This window comes from Temnothorax nylanderi, unplaced genomic scaffold, assembly GCF_030848795.1.
Source record: "Temnothorax nylanderi isolate EJ_2023f unplaced genomic scaffold, tnyl_v1.0 TNYL_tig0108_pilon, whole genome shotgun sequence".
NCBI classification, from domain to species: domain Eukaryota; kingdom Metazoa; phylum Arthropoda; class Insecta; order Hymenoptera; family Formicidae; genus Temnothorax; species Temnothorax nylanderi.
Window position 1 is genome coordinate 177,060 of NW_027249170.1, and position 19,305 is coordinate 196,364.

Here is a 19,305-nt window from a genome sequence, read left to right on the forward strand (position 1 = left end):
AATATCCCTAGAATAGTGGGTATTTTGTGTTGTTATGATGCAGAATTCACTAGGAAACTCTATACATACATATAAAAAAACAAGTATGTAGGGGAGACCGGGGCCTAACCGTCGCCGGGGTTGAACCGTCAAATCAAATATCTCGGAACCTGTATATTGTGCGAACTCGCTATTAACATTGTAAACGCTGCTTATGGTACCCATGTGACCAACGGAGTTTCGGCAGGTTACCTGCCGTGTTATGATTTTTACGAGGGCAAACGTGTTTTCGGAAAGTGAAAGTTACATTTTCTGCGCGTGGAAATTTGTAATATCTGCAATAATATTTGCTCTCCAAATCTCGAGGTACGTGATTATAAAGAGTAATGCATGCTGAACACGAATCCAGTGTAGTTTTTTCATTATCGTTGATGTCTAATATTTCGTGGGCGATCAAACCTGAAACTTGTGTTTGGGGTTAATCCGTCAGTAAGCAGTCCGGGTGCATTTCCAATGCATTTCCGGGCATTTCCAGGCTCACTGCATATGGAATATGGATGAGACGGGAATTACAACCGTTCAGACACCGAATAGAGTCATCGGATGTCGAGGAGTGAAACAAGTCGGGCGAGTGACTTCTGCGGAAAGAGGAACCCTCGTAACTATTTTTTAATAATGTTTCGCATAAAAATTTTAAATAAATTTTTATATTTTTCTCTTAAAAAACAATTATTAAGATGTATCCTATCATTTTTCAGGATTAGATGTACGTATATGTATTGAAAATGCAGTGTGACGGTTAAACCCCGGCACTTTTGAGATTTCAATTTTTCCACCGTTGTCGTTTTTGCTCTATACCGGTTAAACAAAGCGACGTAGATACAAATTTCCTATATAAATTTTGTAGCTAAAGGTTCACTCTTTACAGTGGTATACCACATTTAACTAAAATTATTTATTTTCTTGTTAAAAATCGGCACCGAAAAAAAACTGACGGTTAGGCCACGGTCTCCCCTATGTCTAGTCTACCTGTGCGTCAAAAATTTGTGAGTCATGCGAAATTATGCCGTTTATATTTGTAATTTATCCTTCTAAGATTTCAGGTGAGTTAATGATTATTATTATTGTTATTATTATTATTAATATAGGTATATATATTTATTTAAGTGAAATGTTTCATCCACATCGTAAGTTAATGATAAATTTAAATTGCACCTTGTAAAAATAGAAATGTAATACATGTTCTATAAAAATTTTCTAGTTGAGAAACTTGTTTTAATTTAAAATTTTAATTAAAACAATACAAGCTGGTTTTTCTGTAAAAAAAAGTTTTGGAGATGAAAAAGTAGCTACAGTTCTTTCGAAACATGTAGCGTTATCACCAGATGCAACACAGTGGCCTACAATTGCACAAAGTTCAAGTATAAAAAGTTTTGGTGTAAGTTTTGCTGCATGGTTACAGAAGCAATTTGTGTCATCAATGTGAAGGCAACAGCATCGAGGACTTAAGAGTCAGCCTAATTTTCAATTTATTTATCCATCTTTAAAGAACTACACAGTAAAAAATTTTGTGTCAATGGAAGTCCACTCTCAATTTTGTGTTAAAATAACTCATTCATCGTGTTATTTTTGACATTTAGAAATGTTATAAATGTCGATATAACATTTCTAAATGTCAAAAATAACACGATGAATGAGTTATTTTAACACAAAATTGAGAGTGGACTTCCATTGACACAAAATTTTTTACTGTGTATGAAGCGAGTTTTGACTGCAAGGCTGGATCATGCTGTCTGCCATATACTGCCAGGTATCTCTAAAAGTAAAGTTGACAGAAGGTTAATGTTTATTTAATATATAATGTATTTAATTTGAAATATACACACAAAGACAAGGTAACAATCAATATAAAACATAACAAGTTTCTTATATTTATGTACATTTTCTTTTTGTCGGAAGAACGTTTATTTTTTTTAATTTATTTTCTTTTCTTTTTTTTCCTTTCTTGCGTGTGTCTTTTTGCCAATTTCTTTAACTCGAATGTATGTGCGAGTTCTAACAAGGCATTTTAATACCTCCTCAGGTACCCAATTGGCGTTGTATCCAGAGTTGCTCTTAACAAGAGTGACCACTTTTCTGACGACATACTCTTCTTTTGAGAAACTGTCCCCATGAAAAGCTACAAAACAATCCTCCACAACTTTACTAAGCTTCATCAATTCCTCTGACGGAATGATGAAGTACTCTTTCGAGACTGTTTGGACCCAGTCACATTTATCGTGGCTAGAATTGTAAGTGTAATCGCCAGTGGCCTCTCCTAGAAATGGGTACTTCGACCTGAATCGATGGGCTACATACCCCGCAACGTATTGCAGTCCTGCCATTTGGACTATGTCCGAGCTGTTGGCACAGCCGTGCGGTTTCTCCTCTTCGTGTGACAATGAGTGGAAGCTATTTTGCATGAATTTCCATAATTTGTTGCAGTCTTTATAATTTCTATTTCTACTGCTTGTTCCGTTACGTCGAAGTTGTCTTCTGTACAATTGTCACCTTTGTCACGGGCGGAATCGTCTAATATGTCTTCGGATGTTATATTTATAATATTGTTGAATAACTCCTCTGTTAAAATTATTTCTTCTTGAAGGTTATTATCGTCATATTTAGAAGTGTTCTCAACAACATTCCCATCTGTGAAGTTCGGTGCGTGAAGTCTGATTACTGAACTTGGAGTCAAAGACTTTCCAGTCGATTGTACGGAGCGGGATTTAGTCTCCCTTGTTGTAAGAGAAGTATCAGCAGTTGACGAAGACATACAGCTTGCATTTAAATCTTCTTCGGTGTTTCTGTTCATGGTAAACAGAGCTTGGGAATGTTTGCCAAGAATGTACCAACGAAGTCGATATTGAAAGTCATACCCAGAGGGACTGTCATTAATTGCACCCATTCCTCTAATGTACGAAAAAAAGTTTTCCAATATATCCTGCTGGAGCCGGCGTGTTATTATATACTGGAAGTCTTGCGGGAACTTCATTGACAAATAATCATACAATGCTCGCAAAGAGGCATTGCTGATAAGAATGCCTTTTTGAAATGGCATTAGCGATGTTCGACAGCCCACTCGCATATTTTCCGTATGCAAAGTCATTAGAGTTAGTGCTTGTTCCTGATTTCTCAGATCTACGCCATAGCCTTTAACGCCTGGGTGTGAATTATGCACATCAAACCAATTATTAACGGCCATGACAAAGTCCGAGTATTTCATGTATTCATCCTCGCTTAAAAGCTTCTGATTACCGACCCATTTGATGGCCTTCGCAGCAGTGTGGGACCACAGTTTTGCTGCCAGATGCACTGATTGTCGTAAGTTTTGTCGGGCATCAAGAAGTGGTTGTGTTATTTTATGAGCTACGCGAAGATCTCCGCCGTTGCCCATCTTTACGATTTCCTCATAAACTTTGACAGTGAACTTACTTGTGCAATTGTGCAGTGTGAAACCGGCATTTACAAACCAGTTTCTCAACAGCTTTAGGAGGTGAGGAACATCGGCAAATACAAATACTTTACCGTCTGGGATCATCGGGTGTTGAAAATAGTGTTTTTCAGGAGTGATCTCAAGTTCTTCCCATACTCCCTTGTTTCTCATATCCGATGTACACGCTACTACTTCATAACCAGAAGTATATAGAAGGGTTAATGCAGTCATTAAAATGTCTTTCCTCATTATTTGGTCAAATTTATAATAAATTGGCTGCTTCCAGTTTCCAAATAATCCACGAATCATAATTACTTGAACTTTGGAGCATGGCCCTACCAACTTTTCTAATTTCGAATCGAAGCAAACTTTATCAGATAATGCCATTTCGTCAAAAGTAAGTACGGAAATCTTTTCCATATTATTCAAATCTACGGCTTTATTCTTCATCATTGCTAAAACGTCCATTAGAAAACCTTCGCGGATATCGAACTTCTTTAGTGCCCATCTTCTTAACGACGACAGCGATGGCAGAGGGAAACGTAATTTCAAATGGAAGTACCGGTATGCTTTAGGGCTAATACTTCGAAATAAAATTGCAGAAGCGTAGTCATCAACTGACCACCTGATACATTTTTTATTTTCCAATATACACCGAATTTGTCCCTTAGTTAAATAGGGATTCAGTACCGTTTTCATCTTTTCAGAAACACGTACTGTTAGAGCCGCTTCTTTCTCGCGTTTCGCCGCTTCTAATTGTTTGTTAAGTTCGGCAATGGACGTCTTCAGTTGGATATTTTCAGCAAGAATGGTCTCCCGCTCTGCCAGTTGCAATGTTAGTGATTTATTTTTCATTTCAAGACTGTTCAATTCCTGCATACACTTTTCTACTGAACTTGCATGAAATTCGTATAGAGACCTGTAATGTTTCAAGTCAGCTTTCAACCACGTTATGGTCTTATGTGGATCCTCTTCTTTGCTTGCCGTGTTTCCAGGAACATTGCTGATAATGTTTTCGTCCATATATCTGAAAACATTTTTACGTAATTAAGATATGATTGTCAATCTCACATAGAGTATGAAGCATGCCATGTTGAAGGTAAAAACATGAGAAATCATGTCGAAACCTCATGATTTCTCAATTAATTTGTCCTTTTATTATTTTTCGTAAACTTAAATAAAAAAACATGTGACCATGTTTGCTTGTTTTTTTTCTTGTACAACTGATTAAGACTACTTTCAATCCATTAGCGCATATGATGATAATTAAGCGATATTTAGGTAATGCAAATTTGAAAAAAATAACACGAATTCTTTGTCGGTAAAAGAAATGGTTTTTCTTACAGGTACACCAGGAGATTATAAAAAAAAACCTGGGGAGTCCTGTCGGTACTATACGGGACAAATGTCATCGTCTTGCAGAAACATTAGGTAAGGAAAAATGGAAAAAAAAATGAAGTTATGCTTTGTGGATAAATTTGTTGTGAATTTTTTCAGGTTTCAGAAGACATAATTATTGGTTTGAATCTTTTCTTGGCACTACTTTGCCAGAATTACCTCCTCCCTAATGGGTTATTGCGATCACGTAAAAAATTAGTAAAAAATTACATGATACACAGCACTTTAAAAAAGTACATGATTCTTTAAATTACTTCAAAAATGAATATTATACTTTTCAACATGTCATTTGAAACTGTTATGCTTTTAAAACGGAAACTTAAGTCACTTTTTTTAAACTGGTGATAAATAATGAATATCAATGCAATTAAAAATTAATCATTACTACATATTGCACCATAAATAGGCAGTAAAGTATTTCACTCACCGACATTGACGTTTCAATGGTGGACTTCCTTGTTCTGCCTCGTGAACTTTCGTCTTGGAGCGTATTACTACATTCTTCTTTTTGGATCTACAAAATAAGTACATATATAAGGTCATTAAAGAATTTCCTGACTTGTCACTGTAAAACTTAATTATTGTATTGTTAAAACTAAACAAGAATTAACAGATATAAACAAATCGTTGTGCAACGCATTAAAATGGACTTGCTGAAAAATTTGTTAAAAATTTTCCATCTATGTGTACGAGTGTGTTACCTCACGAATAAATTTTACTAACCTTGTTGGAGAACTATCACTGCGCAACAGTTCATAGGATACTTCCTGAACATTGTTGTCACTGTTGGTTGGTTCCTGGCAACGATTACTGAAAAAACATATAGAAAATAATGTTACAATTAATGTACACCAAACTTATAGTGATGACATATGGGAAAAGACCTGTGCACATTGCATTTCAAAAGAATCAAAATATCTTTAAATGGCTCACTTGAGTCGAATATATATTACACAACTGTAGGAATTACATTACTTATTGTGGAAAAAAATAACTTGAATACAAGATATATCCTCAAAATGTGGTACACTTGTATTTTAATACATACGTAGTAGATACTGATGTTAATGTTTCATGGCAATTCGTTGAGTCTGTCATCAGCAGATCCAAATCTTGTAAGTGCTCAGTGACTCCTGCGGGGGATGGTCCTGGGGTCGAAGATCGTATCGGAGTATTAGTGCTCGTGGATGGGCAAACTAAATTAAACTCCCGCTTTTTCACCTTCATATTATCTTCTTTACGAGATGCTCTAAAAGAAGGAAAAAGTTATTGTAATTTCATATACATACTACAGAAAGACTACAATTGCTAGCTTTGTAATTTTAATAAATATCAGAGCAATGAAAATGATTGTTATATCTCGTCTAATAATTCATAAATAATATATTATAGCACTATATATTATTAACGATATGGAGCTATGGTTAAAAAAGGACTATATTGATTTTTCCTAGTTAACGTACTGTTCATTTAATGGCAGCAGATACAATGTAGGTACAGCGGATGGCAAAAGACTCCGCCTTTTTGAAATCTTTTCTGCCGCAGCTCTCTTCCTCTTCGGCTGAACAAATGACTCTGGGGTAAAGTGCATTGAACAAATTTTTGCTGTAATAACAAAAAATCGTAATGTATTTTGTTGATGTATGAACATCACCTTTAATTTACTTCTCGATGAATGTTATTACTAATGTTATAAAATTTTTAACTAACGCTCGGAGTCAATTGAATAAAAAATAATGTTCCTTCAAATTAGCTAACTGACGTTTATTTATATATATTTTCTTAAAAAGTAATTTCTATCAAATTTACCCAAAAACAAAATGAAAACAGCAGTTTATCACTATTCATTTCTTATTGAAATAATTTATGAAAATTTTTTACCAAGTGTAAATATGGCTCATCGACTAATTTTCAGTTAGATCTAAAAGCTATCAGAAACTGTCAATGTACAAAGTTTTATATGTGTTTGTTTATACCCATGTTTGAATTTAAATATAGATATATTGTTTACAAAGTGTATATATTTCTTGTTCATTTACCTTCGTCAGTTAATATGAATAAACCAATTTCAAATAGCGAAGAAAGCTTACACATGCGTTATTGAATTTATTAGTGTCTTCTTTAATATTAATTATGTCTTCATTAAATAATATATGCAACATTTGCGACTATTACATTAGATGATTTAACAGAAGCAATAGAATTTATCAAGACAAATACCTATTTTCTTTACTTTTACATAAATTATATTTTATACAAATTAATTGTAATGAAATTATATATGTATATATTAATATATGTATGTATATGAGTTAAATTGATATTTTTGGAGTCATAAGGATGGTAGCAAAGACACACTTTTATACAATTAATAAAAAATCGTAACATTGAGAGACTAGTTTGTGATTTCAAAGTAATTCACAATCGATTACACTTTAAGAAAATTTTAAAAATTCAAATAAGCATAAACATTTACATATATTATACTACAATTTATTAATTAGCATTATATTTATTATTATTAAGACTTACCGTTCACCGTATTGGGAGGAAGGACAAGTTCTCCGATATTTTTGTACCATCCTTTACGCATGTTTTCCGGTATTTTGTGGAAACTTGACTTCCTCCGGAGTACATGTTGTATTGGTGTTTTTACAATTTTTTACAATACACCGCACCATTTTTGCGTTCTCCAAGCTCCTCAAATCAATTTTCAAAATTAAACAAACGTTGTCTAGTAAGTGGAGTTTGAAAATACACACACACACTTTGTCCTGAAAGAGACAGACGACGACAGAGGAGTACGAGATACAGGGCCGATATCACTCTCCGCATATCGCCCGGCGAACTTTTTGACGATGGAAAAAAATGTCTTCGCCGCTTAGCGACGATCGTTGGTGAGCCGTAAAACGAGGACTCCCGGTATCAACGTGCGTTGAATTCGTTAATTTATGATGATTGAACAGAAACAAAAAAGCAAGAGTAATAGCAATCAGGCCCCGAATCACCGCGGGCATTGCTCTCGTGGCGACGAAGCCAGACGAGCAAATCGAGCACCGACATTTCTTGCCCACTTGTCGCGAGGTGTCGTCGAACGAGCTAATCAATCTTTTTATTACGCTCAAACTGGAGAAGAAAAAAATCACGATCTCAAATGTCGCGTACATTCGAGGGTAAAAGTCGTTTTGGCGTACATACCTGTTGCTCCTCGTTGGCTCAATGCCGAGAGAGATCGATTCCTCGAGAACGCTTGCAACGTTTCCAATCGTTTAAGTCTCCGGGTGTGAATCGTCTTTCGTCGTCTCCACGACGATCACCTTTGATCATCAACTACAAAAACGCTATACTTGAGGCGCACAAAAAAAAAGTAAGGATGAATACACGACGTTCAATGATCGTCGGACACGATTCGATTTCGCAGGGATAATTTCACGGCGGGAAGGACCGATGATAGAAACGTTGGACGGACTTCTCCGTCGAACTACCCGTTACTCAATGTACCGAATCCCGGGCGCGCTGCCTCTCTTATAGCGTACGATGAGAAGGGCGGTGGGTGGAGCACCACGGAAACATTTTGTCTCGCGACTTGCGTACACGCGCGCGGAGTCAGATAGAGCGCGATAATAACGCACGTTCGTCCTGTCAATTATGATTCGAGATGGCCCGGCGGATGCTTTTTTCGTTGTAACTGAGGACCATCGGAAGTCTAACCGCCAAGATAACGTCCCCATATATCGCCCGGGATGAAAATATATACAACGCCATTGGTCGATAGCGATAAAAATGAATATTATATATTATGATAACTTTTTACGAGGAAGCGAGCGACAACGACGACGCGTGGCCGTAAAAAAGATACGAAGTTCACTGAAAAGACAAAAGCTTGACCGCAAATATCGCGGTTTCTCGTCGATGCGGTTTCGTAATGGCTCGACTTTAGTATGCTTGCAACACAATGAACTCGCTGTTCCCGCAAAACGTTCAACGAATATTTGAATGATGAAAAGACAATAGACAACTAACATTACGCTCGAGTCTCTTAGTCGTTGAGTCTTGAAAATATCTTCGTCGACCTTTTCGCCCAACGGACGCTCCTCGTGGCAGGGGCAACCGCCATAGATCTCGCTGACGACGTTGGTACTGGTGTTCTCGTCGGTAACGTTCGTCGTTCGATGTAAAGCCCCTTACACAATAGGCGATAGCGATAGCGATAGCGACAGCGACAAAGTTGCCGACAAAGGTATAGCTTTGTCGGCAACCTTGTTGCTGTCGCTATCGCTATCGCTATCGCCTATTGTGCAAGGGACTTTACGCGTACCCTTGTATTGATTTCGTGAAAATGACTCGTTCGAGATTTACCGCGCTTTCCGCGCTATCCGCGCTGTCTTGTATCTTCGTATGGTCGTTTATGGAGTTCGAGTTGACATCGCGAACAGCATTCTCCGTCTTTGATCAGAGGTTTCGATCTCATGTAGCCTACGCTTCTCTCGTTCTTGCACGACGAATGTTTATAAACGAGACCGCATTGACAGCGTGAAAAATTTGTGCTCTGCTCGTCGGTCATGGTGCACACGCCTACCGTGCAGATGTGACAAATATGAAGTCTACAGTCGCAGTCGAACTCTAATAGGAATCGAAATATTTCTTCCTGTTCGTACATATGTTTGGCGTGAGCAAATTCGAAGTTGCACCCACCGCATTTGTAGATTCGCCCTTCGTTTATAATGGACAGGTTACCCGGATAGAAGCAGAAATGCCATAATTCGAAAAAGAACATTCGCGACATCGCACGCAACGTCTCACGCATCTTCGAGGGATCGGGCGAAATCTCTGCGCGATCGACTTACAGTCTATATATCGTCACCATTATGCCGTCGTCGTCGTCGTCGTCGTCGGATGAGGAAGACGATTTCAGCGTTTCGAAATCTCGTCCTTCGTCGGAAACGGAGGCGATCGGAGCGTTGCGTTTCGACTCATTCGTATTTTTTAAAAGTTAAGGTCGTCTGCTCTCGGTAACACGCTTCGTTCTTCCGACGTTTCTTCGCGGAAGTGTTCCTGTGAAAACAATGTATCTCACTGTATCCAAGGTAATAAATAAGTCGGGGATACCTCACGCGAAGATGTCGGGTGAAATTGGCAGTGACGGATTGCGAGTAGCGTATGAGCTAGAACTTACTTCGCGCGGAGTGGAGTTAAAAGTATACCATCCCTCTGACAAAGCTGCGAATATACGCGCGAAGCGAAACCGCAATATCGTTGTCGGGCATAGACAAGTGACAAGTACGCGTAGAAAATACATCATATCCTTACTCATCCTACGATTGCTGCGATTCCGTGGTCTTGACTCGACGTTGAAAGCGAACGTCTTCATAAATTGCGAGGATTTCGTTCATTTCTTGACGAACCAGGAGAGCGGTTCGTTCTCGTATCTGTGAAACACGACCCTTCGCCTTGCGTTGTCGTGGAATCGGTGGAATATAGAAGTACATCGATTCGAACAAATTCGCGTGAATACCTAAATTCGTTTTTCTCTAACGCGGCGAGAATCTAACACAGTTGAATCGAATTGTAATTAAGCACTCTACGAGTTATACGTATGTGAATTAAGCACTCTACGAGTTATACGTATGTGAATAGATTTCTTCGTCGAAGCCTTTCAACGTCACCGTACCTGTTTCACTCGCCGAATGCCGAATGTCACATGTCACATCCGTTGCCGCGCTCTTATACCACCGCTCGCATATATCTGTATTATTTTTTTTCACAATATTTAGTAATTCGTATATTTCAGTTTCTCGACTTAACTGGCAAAGTTTCGTACATCAAATTTCGCACGACGTTTCGGCCCTTGGTTTGGGCCCTTATCAAGTGACTAAATCATCTAAAAGACTCGTCGTAAAACATTGCTTCCGTCGGTCGGTCGATCGCTTCCGTGCGAACATGTCACGTTCGGCTATAGTTAACTTGTATATATCTTATCACTCGACACACAAGACATCTTTATGATTTTCCTGGAACAACTTCATATTACGGATGTCTTGTGATGTTTTACGACGAGTCTTTTAGATAATTTAGTCACTTGATAAGGGCCCAAACCAAGGGCCGAAACGTCGTGCGAAATTTGATGTACGAAACTTTGCCAGTTAAGTCGAGAAACTGAAATATATTTATTTATCACTGGCGAACTACGAAAGCTGTTTATTTTTAGTAATTCGTTTACGGACCAAATGGTTTTCCATTCTCGGTTGTGCTTTCTAAAAGCGTCGCGCCTATCGATCGTTGTTTAAGAATTGAATCGCCATTTCACGAAGATTTCATTTTTACGACGATAGGACGGATAAAGTTCCGTCACGTAAAAGCTATTTTCACGAATCGGCTATTAATTCCATATCTAAGCTATTACTTTTGTAAACGATTTCGTCGTTTCAACCACGCGTTTTTTCCACGTCGTGCTCTTAAAACACTTCGCCCGTAAAGAAAATTATTTCGAAACACAGCGCGACGATATCTCAGTCCGTCGTTGTCGTCGTAAAAAAATGCGACGATAGCTCGTCGCTCGTTAAGTTTTAATGTTGAATGTCAAACCGATGTAAAAAATATAATGGCTAGCATTTCAAATCATTGTCGAAAGTGAATATCAAAGCGATGCGAATAATGAAATAAAGGAAGACAAGGAAATAAACAAATAAAATATGTCAGATATAATGTTCTGCAGTATGTGTATATAATTCCAATTATGTATTCCCTATCTTTAACTGAAGTTATTACAACGTCTCTTATAATCCTCTAAAATATTTTAATGTTTTTTTCACGCATCGTTATATCTAATAGCATATTTATGAAATTTCTTACAATCGGTTAAAAAAGTCAACATTTAGATATAAACAATTTAATTATTAATTTTCATATAATAATGAACATGTACAGGTTCTTATTAGTTTTAAATCAACTCACTGTGTGTTTCCTTTTACGCTTATAAACAGAGTCTTGAAGAAGCCACTCATGGAGTCACTCATCAGATATGATACCTATGTATGTCATATTTAGAGTATAATATTACCATACCATACTATCCCTATATAGTATATAGTCAAAATAAATCGATATAACTTCTATTTCCTTGAAATAGGAAACTGAATTTGCGATATACTTGGTCTCTTCGTGCATAGCAATGTTTTCAATCGTTGTCGGTTGAATTATATCTAAATCTCCGTGTACATGCAAGGATATCACTTGAGTTTGTTTGTAAATGATGATGCTGACATTAGATACGCCGTGGAAAATATTATTTTCAATATCCACTTCCAACTTAATCTTATAATGCTTCGGTATTGTATCATTTAGCAAGTGGTAATTAATTTCGGCGCGAACTTCAGTGATAAGCATTTTTTTAGAAACAGAAGCCATAATCAACATTATATTGAATAGTAATTTTAATAATTCCATGACAATTTTCGAAACAGCTTTGGTGATGTTTACAGAAATGAGCCTATGTCAGAAGAAACAGACGAAAATATAAAATTTAAAGTAAGTATTTGATATTTAAAAAAAAAATAAAAATATTCGTAAGAATTTTGCAAGTATATTCCGTTACATGTACGATTAAATTCATGATCTCCAGGCGTTTTTTGTGCACTATTGTGCACGAGATGGCAACATATACTTCAGTTTACTCTGTATACGTTGCTTCTCTCTGTCCCTCAGTTCAGTTCAAACGTAGCAACTCTTATACTGTATAAATTTCGTGATGTACAATAAAGACTTGTTCTGTGCTTGTATAATGAACTGAGATTGATTTTACTTTGCTTCCCTGTCTAACGGCACCTTTCCTTCGTTTTAACTTAACACATTTTTATTACAAGTATTTAATATACTTCGGATAAATTAAAAATTTCTTTGTCACACATTTTTTTATTTTAAGTATAATAGTTGATATTTTAAATCCTGTTAACTACCATTACTTATTGCTACCATTTGATTAATCACCCGAGGATGACAAAGTTCTAAAGCATAAAAATTTTGCACAAAGAAGCAATATGTAGGGGAGACCGGGGCTAGACCGCTAACGGGGTAAATCCGCCAAATCAAATATCTCGGAACCTGTATATTGTGCGAACTCGCTATTAACATTGTAAACGCTGCTTATGGTACCCATGTGACCAACGGAGTTTCGGCAGGTTACCTGCCGTGTTATAATTTTTACGAGGGCAAACGTGTTTTCGGAAGGTAAAAATGAAATTTTCTGCGCGTGGAAATATTGTAATATCTGGTTGACTCACACATAAATCTGGTTGTGCCAACCAGATTCAATAGTAAAATACGGAACAACCAGTTATGTGTTTGCTGCAGTCACAGAGCAATTGTTGAGTGACTATTGTTGCAGCAGTGACGATACCTGGTTGCTGCAACCAACCTATTTTCTTGATATTTCTTGATACTTCAACTACAAATATTGTTATGGCAACTACACCATTTGGTTGGCTTAGATAATATGTCTTGATGTAGTATAAAAGTATAAATCCCTATCACACCTTAATTACAACCATATTGTAAATACGATATGGTTATGTAAATATGAAACTGTCGTACCTTATTGGATTATTTGAAGGTATGTATGATTAAAAGTCGGTTTAGACATAACCGTGCCATACCCGTACCGTATCCGTACCGTGCACGGACAGAAAAATTAGACAAGGATGGAGACAATAGAAATCCTTGTCTAATGTTTCTGTCCGTGCACGGTACGGATACGGTACGGGTATGGCACGGTTATGTCTGAATCGACCTTTAATCATACATACCTTCAAATAATCCAATAAGGTACGACAGTTTCATACGTTGCAACGCAATTTTGCAACGCTCATCCATAAGGACGAAATAGAAAATGATAGAAACTGATAAATAAGTTGACCCGACGAACTCCTCAGTCAGCACGATATGTATACACTCTTGCACTTATATTTGACACTTTTCACCGTACTTATTTCACTTATATTCACCAGTCTTTGTATCAGCGATACTAGATAATGCGCTCTATAAACACGTTGCAACGCGTGCAGAGAAACGCGACTCATGACTCACTACGCGCTAGAAAATGTATGCGCGGGGCATAGCGAGTCGCTTTTGTTTTCTGACATCGCTGCCTCATCCCGATTGACGCAACTATACGGATAGATAGTCCATCCAAGTTCTGGTTGTGGCAACCAAATTCCGCGCAACTACATTCATGTAGTTGACATATAAAAGTAAATAAGTCACATCAACCATACACATAATTGTTACTCAAAGATAACTAGGTGATGCAGCTAGGTTGCTTACAACTAAATTTTTCTGGTTGTGTGCATCATATCATTTTTTTCCGTGTGCAATAATATTTGCTCTCCAAATCTCGAGGTACGTTATTATAAGAGTAATGCATGCTGAACACGAATCCAGTGTAGTTTTTTCATTATCGTTAATGTCTAATATTTCGTGGGCGATCAAACCTGAAACTTATGTTTGGGCCTTATCCGCTAGTAAGCACCCGGGGCTGGTCCGCTAGTCTCGTCACTGTGGCGCGCCGGGCGCACGACTTCAGCTCACGGCGATTTCAGATTAGGTTTCCCTCGAGCGGCGTGATTCTGTCTTCCCTTGCACGTGCGTCAGTTTGTATAGGAGGGAAATGGTACGCACGTATCGTCGCAAAAGGACTCCCGTCGACAAGGAGCAACTCAAGAAGGCAGTTTTTGCGGTGAGAAAAGATAAAATGAGCGTTTCCGCAGCCGTAAAACAATTCGATGTCCGGAGATCCACGTTGAACGACTGGTTGAAGAAGAACAACGATGAGATAAAAAACTTGGATGACGTGGTCGTACTACATAAAGGACATATCTCGGTGAGTACTTAACGATTATTAATTTTTAAAAGCATGCACTCTGCTCAGCAAAGTTTATATTCATGCAACGTCTTAATTTCAAATGTAGGTTATGGACTCTGAAACTGAAAAGACTTTGGTGGAATACTTAGTACATTACAACGATATGTACTTTGGGCTATCTGCGAAGGAAACCCGTGGTTTAGCCTTTGATTTAGCCAAAAAATTGAATCTCAAGGTACCAGCATCGTGGGAAGCCGCTCTCATGGCCGGTGAAGATTGGCTAAGCAGCTTTCTCAAACGACATCCAATATTATCAATACGCAAACCAGAAGCGACAAGTTTAGCACGTGCCACCAGTTACAATCGAACAAATGTAGAAAGGTTCTTTGCGCTACTAAGATCTCTGATGGATAAACATCATTTCCAGGTGTGTTAACTGATGAATAAATGTTGCCAGTTTTAGTCGAAAATAACGTTTCTCATCATTTCCAGGCTCACTGCATATGGAATATGGATGAGACGGGAATTACAACCGTTCAGACACCGAATAGAGTCATCGGACGTCGAGGAGTGAAACAAGTCGGGCGAGTGACTTCTGCGGAAAGAGGAACCCTCGTAACTTTGGCGATGGCGGTGTCAGCGACCGGGCATTTTCTACCTCCATTTTTTATTTTTCCTTGTAAAAATTTCAAGCAACATTTCCTTAACGGCGGACCACCAGGCTGCACAGGTGTAGCGAATTCAAGTGGTTGGATGAATGCGGAGCATTTTGTCCAGTTTTTACAGTTCTTCCAGTCCCATGTGCGTGCTTCCGTCGACGCCCCAGTTTTACTGATACTCGACAATCACGAATCACATTTGTCCATCGCTGGTATCGAATTTTGTAAAGCGAATGGAATCATACTTCTATCATTACCGCCGCATTGCTCGCACAAAATGCAACCGCTGGATCGCACCATCTTTGGCCCGTTAAAGAAAAGTGTACACGCACAGTGTGATAACTGGATGACGTCGCATCCTGGTAGAACAATGACGATATACGATATGCCCGGAATCGTGGCTAAGTCACTGCCACTTGCCGTAACGCATCAAAATATTGTGTCCGGGTTTGAATGCACTGGAATTTCTCCATTCAACCCGGACATTTTCCAGGAATACGAATTTTTGCCGAGCAGTGTTACGGATAGGGAGATGCCTTCTACTTCCGCTCATTTCGAAGAAGTCAACCTCAATGCAGCCGACCCGGACACAGCCAATTCGGAGACAACCGAACCGGACGCAGCCGACCAGAACGAATTCGATCCCCTCGGCTTCTTCCATGTCTCGTCCTGGTGATACACAGAACGTGAGCGCGACGCTTCAAAGTATTCGAGGGTTTCCTAAAGCCGCTCCGAGGCAACAGACTCGTAAAGGACGAAAACGAAGAAAGAGCGCCGTTCTTACTGACTCGCCTGAAATGATGGAATTGGCGGCTGAGCAGGCGGAGTCCATGCGGAAAAAAAAAGAAAAACCTGCTACGAGAAAGACGTCAAAATCTACACCTGCCCCTGCGCCGAGAAAAAGAGGCCGGCACAAAAAAAATGCCACACAAACAGAACCACAGCCTTCGACGAGCAGTGGGCGTAAATCGAAATCAAGGAAGCAGCAGCGGTCGGATTCTGACGAAGACTTGGATAATACGTGCTGCGTGTGCTCAAAGAAGTTAACAATCCGAGCATATGGGAAACAGTGCATTGCGTGTGACGTAGGGCACACAACACATGCGTGCGCTTGTCAGGATCTGTATTCACGTGCCTTAATTGTTTTATGGAATAGGTAAAACAATTATTTTTTAATGTTTCGCATAAAAATTTGAAATAAATTTTTATTTTTCTCTTAAAAAACAATTATTAAAATGTATCCTATCATTTTTCAGGATTAGATGTACGTATATGTATTGAAAATGCAGTGTAACGGATTAACCCCGGGGGGGGGGGGGTGGCGGTTCAACCCCGGCATTTTTGAGATTTCAATTTTTGCACCGTTGTCGTTTTTGCTCTATACCGGTTAAACAAAGCGACGTAGATAAAAATTCCCTGTATAAATTTTGTAGCTAAAGGTTCACTCTTTACAGTGGTATACCACATTTAACTACAATTATTTATTTTGTTGTTAAAAATCGGCACCGAAAAAAAACTAACGGTCTAGCCCCGGTCTCCCCTAACATCTCGCAAAATACCATGTTAATTATGAAATATTATTGTTTTTTATTATTTTACACAGATATTTGGTGTTTGCTCGAATTACATATAAGATAACTGTAATATACTTTTGTGTTACTAATTGTGATACCGAGATTAAACTTTCTAATTTTGAAATGTGTTGTCCATCATAGCAACTAGCAAGTAAATAATTTTTACATATAATTACTGAAATAATAAATTTGGCATTTTCGAATGGAATAAGTAAAAAGTAATGAAGAAGAATATTAAATGGTTCATTTATGGAAAAACTATAAAATTTAAGTCAAGCTCAATACAAATAAGGTTAACACGTAAGATTGAAGCAAATTCAGATAACACAATAAATATAATAACACAATAAATATAACACAATAAATATAATAATTTATTTTTGAGACCATTATTTCAAAATACTTAAATATTGTTAATGATTTAATGCATAACTGTGTATTTTTATATTTCTCGTATTATAAGTACGGTTGTATGAGATTAATTATGTATATATAATCCTGGAAAGATTTTAAAATAATTTGATACTTTGAATTTATAATGACACTGGTAAATTTGAAATTAACCGTGATTAATGCTTACCAGTTACGAATGCCAGAAGTCTGTCTATAGAATCGCGACCTTTCCGTCTCGAGAGATCACTAAGAACTGAGGACGATGGTGGTAATAAACATTATACATATATAGTAAATACGTACTGTCACAAGTTCTAAAGTCGTTAAAGTCGTATCATTATCCGATAAATTCGAATATCGTTATATTGTTACTGACAATGAGATATATCTTTTATTAGTTATATTTTTTTTAAAACTAGTACGCAATCTTGTAATAAAGTATTTGATATATTATTGACTTGATCTTTACATAAGGTCATATTATCCTCTCTTGCAACATGATTAGTGAACATAAAATAAGTACTATTTTAAACAAATTTTTTAATTTCTTTATTATTATTATTATTATTATTATTGGTAGAATAATGCAAACTTGGAATTAAGCTTTTGTTTATCGGAAATGTAAAATCATATACAGTTGTAAAATAATTAAATTTAAAATAAAACGCTTGTAAATAAATAAATAGGAAAGTATGTGAGTTTACAAATTGCATTTTTTTTTTAATAATTTGCATTGAACTCTAATATTATCTTAATTAAAAATACATTTACAAAGATGTACATATATAGTATGTACAAATATAATAAAATTGAAATTATTTCAAAAAGAAAGCTCTAAGTATTTGAAACCAATTGCAATGCCATTAAAATCAGATAATTAATATTGTTTTTTTATTTTAACATCTTTATTTATATTTAACAATGCTTAATTTATTCTCAATGTTATGAAATAATTTATACATACATTTAGAATATGGATATAATATGAACGTTTATAAATTAGGCATATACATAAATTACATCTAAATAGATATGTCGATTGCACCAGACATACGAGAAACACGGTAGCGTGTCTCCCAACAAGTACACGCGCAGCGCGAGACCGTCATGTATCTTTACACGAAGGGGCGAGTTGTGATCTGTATCAACATTGCACGTCGTTTCAATAAGTGGCTTTAAAATTTTCGATACATGTGTGATTGGGAACATATAAAAAAATATATATCCTTTATTTTGATTTAGAGCAAAATATATTAAAAACGCATCAAAAACGGGAGAAGGACACTCCCGCGCATAGTTCTTTGTTAGGTTTATAAAATTTTAATTATCTCTATATCAGAGATGAATCAGACAATAAAAAAGCCATTACAATAAGAAAGAGGCAGTATAGTATAAGAATAAAGTCTTTATTGTGTAAATCAGAAATAAACACTTTATATTTTCGAACATCAAAAATGCCAAAAATTTATTAACTACATAAATTACATATCAATAAAGAGAAAGAGAGTAAACTTAATATAAAAAATTAAATTCCTAACATAAAACAATGCAATTTAATTTAAATAATAGGTATCATAAATATTATTATATAGTTTAAAATATTAAAATAGATATTTAGTATTCTAAATTAAATACATTAAATAATATAACATATTAATATATATTGTTAATATCTTATCAACATTACGACAAAGCTATTAATATAATAATTAAACATACATTACATTAATTATATATTAATATTCATATATTATTAATTACTAAAATATATAATAATATTAACACATTATATTATAAATATATGTAACATACTAATATTTGTGCTCTTATTAATATTAATAATTATTACCAATATATTATATGTATTTGTAGAAGTTATTAAAATAATAAATTATATTTATATACACATGCACACATATATATAAACATATATCTATGTACATGTATATATATTAAAATAATTAGTGAGAGAGA

At 36.5% G+C, this 19,305-nt stretch overlaps 1 protein-coding gene across 3 annotated transcripts; it reads right to left on the reverse strand.

Moving 5' to 3' along the window:
- Positions 1-1,746: 1,746 nt before the first annotated feature.
- LOC139775926 (uncharacterized) lies at positions 1,747-10,911 on the reverse strand. 3 transcript variants are annotated; one of them, XM_071712300.1, is made up of 9 exons: positions 10,160-10,911; positions 9,697-9,904; positions 8,048-8,179; positions 7,382-7,546; positions 6,313-6,454; positions 5,898-6,098; positions 5,573-5,659; positions 5,277-5,363; positions 1,747-4,478 (listed from the first exon to the last, which is right to left on the reverse strand). In XM_071712300.1, the coding sequence occupies exons 4-9, from the start codon at positions 7,440-7,442 to the stop codon at positions 2,369-2,371; spliced, it is 2,688 nt and encodes an 895-aa protein (XP_071568401.1). In that variant the 5' UTR covers positions 7,443-7,546; positions 8,048-8,179; positions 9,697-9,904; positions 10,160-10,911; the 3' UTR covers positions 1,747-2,368. The 3 variants fall into 3 exon arrangements, with proteins under 3 accessions (XP_071568401.1, XP_071568402.1, XP_071568403.1); XM_071712301.1 differs by lacking the exons at positions 9,697-9,904; positions 10,160-10,911 and having other exon boundaries at positions 8,048-9,027; XM_071712302.1 differs by lacking the exons at positions 8,048-8,179; positions 9,697-9,904; positions 10,160-10,911 and having other exon boundaries at positions 7,382-8,036.
- Positions 10,912-19,305: the final 8,394 nt, after the last annotated feature.